At 40.4% G+C, this 13,897-nt stretch overlaps 1 protein-coding gene across 3 annotated transcripts in view; it reads left to right on the top strand.

The window, feature by feature from the left end:
• Positions 1 to 13,897, top strand: part of MAP2K5 (mitogen-activated protein kinase kinase 5) — a 264,811-nt gene that overhangs the window by 157,936 nt on the left and 92,978 nt on the right. For all 3 annotated transcript variants that reach the window (XM_082649583.1, XM_082649584.1, XM_082649582.1), the window contains exon 16: positions 5,347 to 5,418. In XM_082649583.1, the coding sequence (XP_082505709.1) occupies positions 5,347 to 5,418 (72 nt within the window). The remainder of the gene's footprint in view (positions 1 to 5,346; positions 5,419 to 13,897) is intronic.

Consider the following 13,897-nt stretch of genomic DNA (forward strand, 5'->3'; position numbering starts at 1 on the left):
CTTTTACTCTATTTTAAAGACAGAAAGGGACTTACCTGGTGGCGCAGTGGTTAAGAATCCACCTGCCAATTCAGGGGACACAGGTTTGAGTCCTGGTCTGGGAAGATCCCACATGCTGCAGAGCAACTAAGCCCATGTGCCACAACTACTGAGCCTGCGTTCTAGAGCCCACGAGCCACAACTACTGAGCCCGAGTGCCACAACTACTGAAGCCCACATGCCTAGAGCCCATGCTCTGAAACAAGAGAAGCCACTGCAATGAGAAGCCCACACACCACAATGAAGAGAGTAGCCCCCACTCGCTGCAACTAGAGAAAGCCATGTGCAGCAACAAACACCCAACACAGCCAAAAATAAATAAGTAAATAAAATAAATAAATTTATATAAAAAAAGCTATTAAAAAAATTAATACTAAAGATAGAAGTCCCTGAAACTTTAACCCACTATTCAGTCATTGTGATGTATTATGTATATATATATTTTTGGCTGCACCATGTGGCATGAGAGATCCTAGCTCCCCAGCCAGGGATTGAACCCATGACCCCTGCAGCACGCTGAGTCCCAACCACTGGACCACCAGGGAAGTCCTATTACAATTTTTAAAAATCAAATACAAAAGTTTGACATTATTGTTATGAATACCTGAAGTTTTGAAATTAAGAAATCTTATGCAGATACTTGTCCTTTGGTATCAGAAAGTCAATCTAAATAACTATTCTTATCTCCTGAACATTGTTTTCTACCTGGACTATTCCTGTTCTTAGAAATTACCTTTACCCAGATTATAACCTATACAGATTACGTGATACAACTCAGTTGGCCATGCTCATGCAGTGATCGTACACGGTGGTGTTGATTAGAAGGAGGCCAACATTTACTGAGCATCCCCACGTGGCATGTACTGAATTGAGCATATTACATGGATTTATTTAATCTTCAGACAACTCCATTAAGCATACATATTGTTATTATCGTCTTCATTTTACAGATGAGGAAACCAAAGGTGAAGTAACTTTAGCCCAGATTCTCAGAGCTGGCAAGTAGTGACAGTCAAGATTTAATTAGGACACCAGCTTCTAGTTTCTGGTAGTAGCACATTAGGTTATTTGGACCAACTCTTCTGTTGAAAAATGCTAATTAAAATACTTTAAAAACCATCTCAAGTGCACTGAAGAGCTAAAACGACAACAGGGAACTCCCAGGACGGTTTTCAGATGGAAACCTGAAACAGAAGGGAAAGCAGAATGTCAGAGCACCAAAGCTGCTTATTCCTGAGGACATTTGGCTGTACTGCTACAGCTGTGAATGATATGGGGGCTCCCTTAAGGCAGAGGGTCTTGGAGAAGATCTTCCCCATATTATGCTGGAAGCCTGAAGAGGCCCTCACCCCAGTACAAAAGCAAACCAGAGTTAAAGCTGCTCTTCCTCCCCGATCCCAGGGAACAAAAGAGAAGGCTTCTCAGAGCCAAGCAGAGCAGCAGGAGAAAAAGGAAAAGGGAGAAAGTTGTGGCCATAGACTTAACTCTGGCACAGATTTACACCCTGGATGTTTGTATATGTGACCTGAGTTAGAAAAGGAGCTTCATGCTGAGAATATTGCTTGAGGTGGGCACATCCACTTTAGGCCTCAGAGAACCTTTCCAAACATTTTTTTTGAAGAACAAAAACTAACAAGCAGCCAAAGAAAACTAGTCACACGAGGAAACAGAGCAACATGAAGGAACAACAGTTGTAAGCAGACTTTAGATCAAAATTTTTAAAGTGACATACTTGATTCGAGAAAGTCCCAAACAAAACTACTAGATAAAAATGAAAAGCTCACTATTTGGTAGCATATTGAATGGAGCAGAAGAGAGAATTAGTGAACTGGAAAATAGGTTGAGTTAGAGCAGTGTGACTCCAGAATCCTTGTTTAACCAGTATGCTCTACTACCCACACAGTGATCTTGCTGGCTTTCTAAAAAATCCCCATTGTTTATGATATATACTTTTTGATTACATACTAACCTAAAGTATTTGTGCATACTTTGTTAATTTTCTGAGTAGCCTGAGCAGAAGTTCCTTTATGGGAAGAGGTAAGGGATGTACCTTGGTATCGTCCTGCTTTTGACAAGTAAACCCTAGGGTACTGTGTTATAAATAGAGACAATTCTGGAATGAGTTAACTAAATATGGGCCCTGGGTAAATGCCCAGTCACGGCGGTAAGTGGAGGGGTGGAGTGTGCATGCCATCTTAGAGCCACTGCCCTTTTAGAATCCTCTGCTTTTTATATCATCACCACTCCTTACTGTTCTCATTAAGTACAGACGAGAGTTTTTCCCCGACACTTTAACTCCACTGCAGGTGCTTCAGACAAGAGTCATGGTTTTCCGTTTATTAAGCTTTCCACACTAGTGACAAATGTCATGTCAGAAAGTAACTCAGCTTTTGCTTTTTAACAGAAAAATGTTCATCACAGGTCTTCTCTCAGTAGTGTCATACCTGGCCATTGGTTTGGTTTGGTTTGGTTTAGTTTGGTTTGGTTTTAGAGGGGAGAGGACAGAGCAGGCCACCTTGGCCTCAAGTGTGAGAACAGATTTGAATTGTGCAGCCTTAGGCCATCAAGTCCTGACTCTATACATTCAGAATGTATTGGGACTTATCTTGTACCTGTGTCAGTGTCAGCCACCTGGACATGTTTCCCAGTCCCTACGAATTCTTGAGGATACACCTGTAGAGCTGGCTGCCCACCTTTCACTCAGCATTCGTGCTTGAGTGCTGCATCACAACAGTAATCTCATTCTGTTAGCTTACTGTAAGAATAACTTCTCTAATGAGAAGTTGTTAGACTCTCATCCTTAAGGAGTTCTCCTATTTGCCTTCTGATATCTGTGACCATTATCATTTTTGCTAATTTTTCTTTTTAAATTTAATTTTTCTGTGCTTTATTTTCACATTACAGTTTACATTTGTTTTAGTAGTTCAGTGGGCAAATGTGATGGTTATATTTAACCTTATTGTTGGTCTTGCACTTCTAGATGAACTGCTGTATATTGATAACTGTCAGTTAGTGGATGAAGAAAGGGAGAGAGGACAGAAGGAGGAAGGCAACATTTGGTCATTTCTTTAACAATTATAGAGGATTTTAGGATTTTCATGTTTGCTAGAAGTTCTTCTCTTTTTTTAAGACATTGTTTTTAAACTATTTTTTTAAGTTCTTATTTTTTGGCTGCATTGTGTCTTCGTTGCTGCGTGCTGGCTTTCTCTAGTTGCAGCGAGCGGGGCTATTCTTCATTGCATTGTGCAGGCTTCTCATTGCGGTGGCTTCTCTTGTCACGAAACACAGACTCTAGAGCACGTGGGCTTCAGTAGATGCAGCTTGTGGGCTCAGTAGTTGTGGCATGTGCAACAAAGAGTAGCCCCCACTCGCTGCAACTAGAGAAAGCCTGCGCACAGCAACGAAGACCCAACACAGCCAAAAATACATAAATAAAATAAATTTAAAATAATAATATTTGTAAGATTGTTATAAAATGTAGAGGATGCGAAGTATCTAGCCCAGTGTCTGGGACAAACTAGGTGATTATTAAATGATAGCTATTATTATCCTTTTCTAGGGGGTACAAATTAAATCTCTCTGTTCTCATATTCCTTATCTGTTAAATGCGGATGATAATAGTACCAGTCTAGTATGGGTGTTTATGAGTCTGAAGTGAAATATGCATGAAAAGCACTTAGAACAGTGCCTGGCACATGGAAATTCTTCAATAAATGCACAGAGTGATGATGTCGTTGTTGATATTATGATGATGGCATTATTCCTGTAACTGGCTGGCCAGTTGCATATGAACGCATCCTATTATGTATTGATCTAACTAGAAATGGATAATGGGTTCATTCAGGTATGAGCCAGGACCTTGAAAAGTGGTGGTATGGGGGATTAGAAGATAAAAGAAAAAGTATTAGGGGATTGGAATGACCATATCTGGTAGCAGCTGGGAGAAATGGTCACATGACACTTGGGAAGAATTATTCTTGGTAGGAAAGGGGTTTTATAAATTAAAGGAATAAATAAAGGAACAGAAATAAGACAATCCAATCTGCTACCTCAGGGTAGGGCTTTATGTGATTTTATGAAAAGTGGGGGAGAAGGCATTAAATACATTGAGATAGCCTCATAGGTGGGAGTGGGAAGTAGGTTACAAAGTTCTGGGTCCCAACTAAGCCAACTCCCCCAAGATGTAGGACTGTGCCAACTCACCTGAGAGTATCCGGCACACATCTTCTACACTCATGGTATATCCCCTGCTGGTGAGTGGTGGATGTCCATTTCTTCCGTCTGCAGTGGACCAGGCTGACCCTGACCCCAGTTACTCGTAAGGGCTCTCATGGAAACTTTTGAAGGATGATGGCTGTGGTGGCTTCCAAGAACTCCAGGGATGGTACAAAGAAGAGAATACTGCACTGGGGGCCAAGGGGTGTGGGTCATGATCCTAGCCCTGCCATGACTAGCTGTGTAACCTTGAGCAACCATTCCATCTCAGCAAAACCTCAGTTTCTCTTGTTCATTTGTTCCTGTGTTCATTCAAAAGACTTCTGTGAAGTACCTTTCTGAATGCCAAATCCTGGAGGGATAGGGAGACCAGGCAGCACCCACTTCAGTATGCAATTATTTCCGTTGAAGTAGAGAGTGTGCAGGTAATTGTTAGACCAAGTATTTTCTACATATCTTGAATGGAGGACCAAGAGTCCCAAATGGACCATTTGAACTGTTCCTTGGTTTATATCAAAAAGAAACCCTGATACATGGGATGAGATGTTGAGTAGTAGGTGAATCTGGGCAAAGGAAATATGGATGTTCTTTGTACTAGTCTTAATCTTTCAACTTTCCTTATAAGTTTAATATTATTTCCAAATAAAAAATTTAAAATAACAGAATTCCTAGTGATTCAGACCCATCTCCCAAAATGCAAATAAGTGATGATATTATATAATGTGCTGTAATTTGTCACTCCACAACTAAGACCACTCACTGGATTTGGTCTGGGTTGAATTCTCAGTTCATTTAGTAGTTTAGGACTTGCCTAAATTATTTCACTAATATGAGCCTTCATTTTCTTTATAACAAAGTTTCCCTCATAGGGTCTTTGTGAGGATTCAATGAGATTATATCCAATATACCTATATTACCTATACGGTTTCTATGTATTATCTATATAAAACACATACATATAAAATTGTTTTTCTTTTCATAATGTGCTGTGCAGATATTGATGGCTCTCTGCCTTAACTGAGCTCACATTAGCGTATGTGTTTCCTGGAGTAGCTTACATCAACTCACAAGCTCCCTTCTGTTTTCTTACAGCCTGAAAGAATTTCAGGGGAGCAATATGGAATCCATTCTGATGTCTGGAGCTTAGGAATCTCTTTTATGGAGGTATGTTGTTTGGAAATAGATGCTTCTGTGTATATCTGTACTAATATGTTCTATCAGGAAGGATGAAGATTCTGAAAAAAAGTGAAACCTCCAGTGTGTTATGTGTACATGTAAACAGAGTTTAACTCAATAGTCCTTATTTTGATACCCTTGCATGGCTTGTGAGCTGACTATTCTAAAGTGTTATTTCTCACAGATCATCTGTGTAAAACTTACCTGGAGCGCTTCTTAAAAATACAGGTTCCTACGGCGACTGCCGCCACCGGCGACTGCAGCCAAAAAAAAAAAAAAAAATACAGGTTCCTAGACTCCATCTAAAACCAATTAAATTCACATTTCTAAGAATCAGCATTATTAACATGTTCGCAGTGTGATCCTTATGCACACTAAATGTGGAGAACCTGTGATTTGAAAGAGAAATTCCAAAAACATTATGTGTGATAGTAGCCTTGTTGGAATGCATATATAAATTCCAGAGGTGATTACTTTATTAACAAGTACAGCCCTACTCATTTGGATGTATAGTTTCTATATGTTTGTTTAGAAAGAAAAAAAAACCACCTTGTTCCAGTAGGATCATATCATGTGTTGGGCGACAGGGTGTGATATGATTTAGAGGAGGTTAGGTGTATGCATTTAGCACAATTTTAACGTCTTTACTCTTTATAGCTGTATTTAGAGTGGACTTTATCTTGGTAAGCTACATGTAGCTCCACTAGAGGTCTGTGCTAAGAGTTCTGTACAATGATCTTTGATCCGTAAGGAAATGCATAGGACTTATATTAGAAGGACATCTGGCTCAGGGTGAATTATAGTAGTATAAAGTCTGGATAATCACCAGTGCTTCAAGAATTGTATCTTATGTACATTGATTCAGATAAAGGAGGACTCTTTAAAAAGTAGAAAGAACTCCTTAAACAAGATCATGGGTGAGTTGCAGTCACAATTTCATCAACTTTTTTTCTTTTGGTCAAATACTTTTTCTGTGATTTTCTTTTTCTGTGATTTTTGTAATGCATGAATGCAGTTGAATTTCTAAGGAGATATCTTCAGACTGAATTCACTTGCACTATAGAAAGAAAGCAAAAATAAAGTATTCAATGTTTATTAAACCATATTCTTCTGCTTCTTCATGAAAGAGAATCTAAGAGGAAATACAATATGTATGTATCAGCTGACAGGTTAGCAATACTGGTGGACAGATGCTCAGAACTAAGTTTCCCAACAGAATCCTGAAGGGCTTGTCCAATTAGCCTGTTTCAGGGAAAACTAGTATTTTTGATCTGTGGAGCTCAGCTCTTGCTATTATATAATTTCCCTTTGCATATTTTAAATCATCATCATTAAATGTATTTGGTAAAAGACCAGATACAGTGTAGGACATTTGAGAAGTTACGTGGTGTAAAGATACGACTCGTAGGCTGGGAATGAAAGACCTGGATTGCAGGTCCAGCTTTGCTACTGCTTTTCTAGGTGGCGCTGTGCAAGCCAGTGTCCCTCACAGTGGGTCTCAGTTTCTTCATCTGTAAAATAATGATCTCTAAGCCCCGTTCCAGACTAACATTCTGTGACTCTAAGCAGTCTGTTCTCGTCTTTCTTTAGCTTTCTGCAACAACTCTAGAATTGTGTGACTTAACAATATGCAGAGGCATAGCAATACTGTCAGTGTAACTAATAGATTTAAGATTTAGAGCACGCATACATATTCACCATTCCTTTCTTCCACGTTCGTTTCTTCATCCAGCTTTTGAGCTCCTGCTATATCTGCTAGATAGGCAGTGGGGCTATAGTAATGACGGACACTCCACTCTTGATTCTAATGGAGTTTTGCATTTGGGGAGGGGTGGGGCATTAAGTACAAAAAACAGAAGGAAAACTAAATATATAATTTGTCAGGCGATGGTAAGTCCTAAGGGAAAAAATGAAGTGGAGTAGTCCTTTCTGATAAAACAACCTTTGAGCAGAGACTGGAACGGTGTGAGGGGGCCATCAGGCAACAGCAGATACAAAGGTGCTAAGCTGGAGTGTGTTAGGCATGTTTAAGGAAAGCAGAGAGACCCAGGTGACTAGAGTGGAGTTAGAAAGGGAAAACTGGGAAAAAATACAGTCAGAGAGGTAGCCAGGGGCCAGATCATATGCAGCCTTGTAGGCCACGGTAAGGACTTTAGATGTTACTCTGAGAGTAAATGATTTGAGTTATATTTTCAGAGGATGATGGGGTGCTCTGTGGAGCACAGAATATAGAGGGGCAATCATGGAAACAGGGAGATCAGTTAAGATAGGTAGGCAGATAGGTATATGAGTAGATGGATAGATAGATAGTTGCTTAACAAATAGCACATATTTATATTGCATATTGACATATATGTCTGCCAGTATTTTGCTGGGTGCTAGGGATACAAAGAGTAATAAAAAGAGACTGTCATTTAGGGAGCGAGATTGCCATCGATGTATTTGGGTTTCGTTGATCATGTTCATTTATCCTGGAGGTAAACTATTGAACGGTCTTCAGAATACTGGAGAAAACAGACTCGTTGACACTGTAAGACTGAGGAGGATTAAGGTGTAAGGAACAGTGTGAAAAAGTGTCATCATTGAGTGTGAGACACCTGAATGCCAGAAGGAGCGTGTTGGCTCATGTAGTAAAGTGGAGAGTAGAAAAGGACCACTGGTCAGGAGTGAGGGCCAAGAAGGGCTAGGTGTTTCCCTTCTCACTGCATTTTAAAATGGTTGTTGAGGAGCCAGATGTGAGATCAGAAGGGGGAGGAGATAGCCTTCGAGGATGTAAAGTGCAGTCTGATTATGATCATCAGAAAGGGCTGTTGAGCACCTCTTTGTGTGTGATGCTTAACTAAATGCTTTTGAAAGGGACTATGTGATTGTAGTCTCTGTATTCTGGGAGCTTATGATCCACCAGACAGGCAAGTGAGAACAGATGACCAAACACAGGTGGTGGAGTAGGTCTTTAGAGAGAAGAGTAAGGCCCTGGAATGTGTTATATACCAGATTCATTTGGGGTACAAGGCAACAAAAAATATGTGATAGGGAATGGGAGTCGGAGGTTTTGAATCCACAGATAAGAAATTGTGTGTGATTCAATAATGAAGAGAACCCCAAGGTTCTTTTTTTTAGGAGCAGATGTGATGAGAACATTACCTGAAGAGAGTGGGAAGTTGGTCCAAAAAAGCACTGAAGAGCCAGTTTCTTCTTTGTTTTCACCACAGTGTTCTTGGAACAGATGTGGTAAAACCTGTTTAAAATCACTGTAGATTGAGAGAAGTGTGAATCTCAATAGCATTTTAAAATTCTGAGTAACAAATTGTGTTCTGAAACATAGTCACCATCTTCAAAGAAGAATCGCTTCTCTTATGTTTATCCTCACTTTTAAAAGTGAAAGTTTCCCTTTCTAGGTACACACTCCAAAGGGTAGAAACTTTCATTCATTCAGTAATTACTATTTAAGCACTTACCACGTGCTAAGCCTCGGAGAGTGGAGCACAAAAAGCTGAGAAAAGACTGCCTCTGACAGAGAAGACAGACACCTAAAGCCCTGCGCAGTGTGATAGTGTTGTTAGTAAAGATGTTTATGAAGTGCTCTCAGCCACAAAGGTTGGGAGGGTGGCAGGTTTCTCAAAGGAGTTGACAGTTGAGCTGGGTTGTCTTGAAGGGAGTTGCCCCTGGGAGAAAGAAAGAAAAGATGGAGGAGCCCCTCCCACTCCCCAGCACACTCTGGGGTGGATCTTTGTAAACCCTTCAGGAGAGAGCAAGTGTCTAGGTATGCAAGGTCTACCTATTTGTGCGGATACCTTCCTCAAAGCGTCTTGAGTCAATCAGTTTATTCCCCTAGGGTACCGGGTGGTAAAAAAACAAATGGGATAAAAATATAGGAAACCAAGCAAAGGAAGTTTCCTGAAATTACACAAGAATCAGATAGAGACAAAATGGGAACCAGAGTTTTCTATCCCTTCTACCTCTACCTAGCACTGCCCCCACCAAATTCCATAAATTCCATAAAATCCCTGAGGTTTGGTGATGCAAGAGTTAGAAGGCTGCCTTCCTGGCTTTAAACTCCTAAAATACAAGGTTCACCCTTGCTTGCCTTCTTCATACTGCCCCTTCCCTTGTTGATGTGCTGTCACAGTCCCCACGGGGACTCATAACAAGGCCTCTCGCCACACTCTTTCATGAAAGATGATGCTGCGTGCAGCTAAACTGTGCCATTAAAAAAGTCACAGGTACACTTGCGCCTTAAGCAAAGAATCTTTAACATCAGACTATCTCCTTATCCAGGGACGGAACTGCCCCCATCTCCTCTCAATTCTGCATGAAGTGCTGCTTTTCCAGGATTTTGTCAGCTGTATATAGCATTTGGAGTTGGCAGAAGTAACATGAAGATGGAAATACCCTTAAGAAGGGGAAAAATGAGATGATTAAGCTTGACTAGAGCACAGCAGTTTTACTAGATGTAAAGATTTTGGCCCCTTTCTATGTTTTTTGTTTATGGTTTTTAGATCCTTAAATGTGTTGTAGTTCTCCTCATGTGGATTAGTTATAGAATGAAGTAAAGGTCAGAACCCACGTGGAATTAATTGTACTTCTTCCTTGAGCCTTCATGACAAGAATCAGTGTGAAAATGCAAAAAAGTAGAGAAGAAAAAAGAAGCGAGGATCACCAACAAGAGTACAAAATTTCTGAACTAGGACAAACTGGGAAGATGAATCCTGCCCCAGAGTATTTGTTTGACTCTTGTAGAAAGCATGCCCTGATTCAGTGGACTGGGTGATGTTTAGGGCTGAATGTGTACATGGTAAGGGCTTGTCTTACCAATTTTGATGATTTTAATTTCTAGGGGTAAGGAGTACCTAAAACATATTAGGGCAGAATTTCTGAATTTCACAGGCTGTGCACTGCTTCTCTCTTCTCCCATGGAACGAATGGCTTGAGGAGAGAGTCCCACTGTTGCTTCTTACTAATTAGTTAATCCATTCATATTCTTGTGTCATTCAAGTCACAACACGAATCTGTGGGAGGGAAGTAAGCAGTATTATTTGGAAAAGCTGGATTTTTAAGTTGGTCCTAATTGGGTCAAAAAAAGAAGTCAACACACGCCCTCCTCTAGCCTTGTGTTTGCAGCGCTCAGGAGGACACACATACATGTAAAAAGGCACCAGGTCAGTCTTGCAGTGTTCTTGTTCTCACTGAGTATGAGCTCTCCAAGTACACGTTCTGGTTTGTGATTCTCTTTGGCGGGCTATTGTAAACCTTATTAAGGTCGGTGGTGAATAATCTGACAGGCTTTTCCACAGGAGTCAGACTGAAAGCCCTGTCTTTAGCGCATGCATTTTGCTCTTTTCACTTGGGTCCTCGCTCTTTCTGCCTTTGTTTGCCTCCTCTCTCCACCAGTCTCTCGAGTCCAAAGCGTAGAACAATCTGGCTCGATGCGCTTGGTTAATTGGAGTGTCATCTAGTCCTCTGAGACCCCTCTTCAGCGTGATCACTGTTTTACTGAAGTGGTTTGAATGATGTGTTAAATGATGAAAGCAAGGTCCGTGGCTTAGAAAAATGTGTCTAGATAGGTGAAGAACACGTTCAGAGAGTCACACAAAGTCATTGTCATCAAAGTAGCACCATCTTCTAAGGATTTGATGGGTTCTGTTGTTTTGACAGTTATTCTTGTGAGCTTCAAAATTACCTTTACCAAGTTAAAAGTATTCAAGGAATACTACTATGCTGTTCACTCTACATGGAATATGATTTTCTTCTTCTCCCCAAGATACAATTTAAATACACACCCTTTATAACACCAACTCTGATCTCCGCAGCTGGAAGTAATTTCTTCTCCTTCTGGCCTTCATCTACATCTTCCTTGTGGCACGTGCGTTTTCCACTTTGTATTTTATTCCTTTATAGCTATGTCATAGTTCCTTATGACAGGATTTAAATCTGATTCTCTCATAATCTCCTACACTCTCTAGCACAATTTCACTGCCCTAGTGAGTACTCAAGAAATCTTTGGGGCTCAATTTTTTCATACTTCTGTAATGGTTTTAAAGCAGTTTCTGAAAATAAAGATCAGAGTTAAAGTTTGACGAAGCCTTTTACCATAAGTGCTCACAAACATTTGCTGAATAGATCATAAATGTTTTGCATGTGAAGAAGAATTTTCTGTTTGCCAGAGTATCAGACCTAGGTTCAAATTCCACTTCAGCCAGCATACACTATAGATCGCTGGATAAATCACTTAATCTCTCGGGGCCTTTAGATGGGAGCTCTGTTTCAGAGCTTCTGGAAAGGGCACAATGAGAAAATTAAGCCATTATCCCCTCTCTTTCAGAGGAATTACTTTTTGAAATGTTTACATATGGTTCAAAAAGCCTCCTAATTTGGTTAAAGCATGGAATGCATGTGTTATCTTCCACTCTCACCTCAAACTCCACTAAAAATTACCGTGAAGGGATTTTTTTTCTTTTAAGGCTTATTAACATAAAGAAAGGGAAAAGAGGGACTTCGCTGGCGGTCCAGTGGTTAAGACTCTGTGCTTCCAATGCAGGGGGCACAGATTCGATCCCTGGTTGGGGAGCTAGGATTCCACATGCCGCATGGCGTGGCCAAAAAATTTAAAAAATTTTATTAAAAAAGGAAAGGAGACAATAGCAACCAAATTTTGAATGTGGGAAAGCAGATGGACAACAGTACACAACTTAGCAGAACCGAGAGTGTTGAAATCCTAAGCCAGCAGTAGAGAAAGAAAGAAGCAGCTGATTTCCTTTAAACTACCCAGAAGGCTCAGGAATTGGTGGTCCCAGATATCTGGAACTAGGAGTAGAGGTGGGGCCAGAGAAGAGAATTGTCTTAAAGATGTCTGAGAAACAGTTAAGCTGTTCGACCCACAGGTTCTTTGCCTAACTCAGCATGAGCAGACAGTCACCCCTCCCCAGCCCCAACACAAGACTGAGTAGAGGAGTTTCTCTGAGAATAAAATAAGTGATACCTGGCAGTGTAGAAGGCTGGGTCCCATTACTGAGCACAGAGGCATTAAGTGAAAGTTTAGATTCTAAATGTGGAAACGCCCAGCCATCTTACCACACCCTGTTCCTGGGACACTAGAAGCCAAGATTACTTTTCAGGAAGGATACTGGAGGAGACTTTCTTTTTTTTTTTTAACATCTTTATTGGGGTATAATTGCTTTACAATGGTGTGTTAGTTTCTGCTTTATAACAAAGTGAATCAGTTATACATATACATATGTTCCCATATCTCTTCCCTCTTGCGTCTTGGAGGAGACTTTCTGTAGGGAAATGTGACCAAGAGGCCTTAAAGATCCAGGCATTGGGAGTTTTCCAGGGAAACAGTCCAGCGAGATCGTGTTACCTCAGCCTACAGGCTCCACTCACAAGCACAGAGTTACTAGTCAGATTTGTAGTGCCTTACTCTTAGCAAAACATTTGAGGAAGGCTTTTAAGGTAAGAACAGAGACTTAAAATAACTGAAAAAGAAAGCAATTTGGAGGGCTTGGACACTATGCAGGGGAGAAAAATTCAAATGAACTCTAATATTCTCAGAGGGATGGGAGAAAATGTTGCATCTAGGAAACAAGAACAGGCTGCTGTAACAAAGGAACTTTCAGATGACAACAACAAATAGAGTATTAAAAATTAGAGAACCAGGGACTTCCCAGGTGGCGCAGTGGTTAAGAATCTGCCTGCCAATGCCGGGGACACGGGTTTGATCCCTAGTCCAGGAAGATCCCACATGCCACCAAGTAACTAATAAGCCCATGTGCCACAACTACTGAGCCTGCACTCTAGAGCCCGCGAGCCACAACTACTGAAGCCCACGCGCCTAGAGCCTGTGCTTCACAACATGAAGAGCAGCCACTGCAATGAGAAGCCCACGCACTGCAACAAAGAGTAGCCCCCGCTCACCTCAACTAGAGAAAGCCCGCACACAGCAACAAAGACCCAATGCAGCCAAAAAAAAAAAAAAAAAAATTAGAGAACCAGGTTAGGAAGTCTAACGTAAAAAACAGAAGTTTCAGGAAGAATGAACAGAGAAAACAAAGGGGAGGAAATCATCAATAGAAATGTTTCAATTTTAATTTTATAACATGAGAGAAATATTTGTATGTCATTTCAGATGGCCTTCTTCTTAGTATTTCTACAGAAGAAAAAAAAAAACCCTAACTTTTCTAAATGATGTATGTCAGTGCTTTTGCCCAGAGAAAGTGAGTTTTTGTAGGAGAATAGAAAATTATTGAATTCTCTGTAGACATCTGTAATAGAATTGTCCCAAGGAAAATTTAGGGTAAAATGTACAAATAGTTGGATGTAACTACCTTGTCTTATGGAACTGTAAAAAGCTGTTAACACATCTAATTTTTTTAATTTTACCTTTATACATACTGTTTAATGGATATCAGATAAGACTCATTAGATATCAAGAAAATGCAGTGTGATTTTCTACATTTACAAGCAAACA

Source organism: Grampus griseus (genome assembly GCF_964374135.1).
Source record: "Grampus griseus genome assembly, chromosome: 2".
Lineage (NCBI taxonomy): Eukaryota > Metazoa > Chordata > Mammalia > Artiodactyla > Delphinidae > Grampus > Grampus griseus.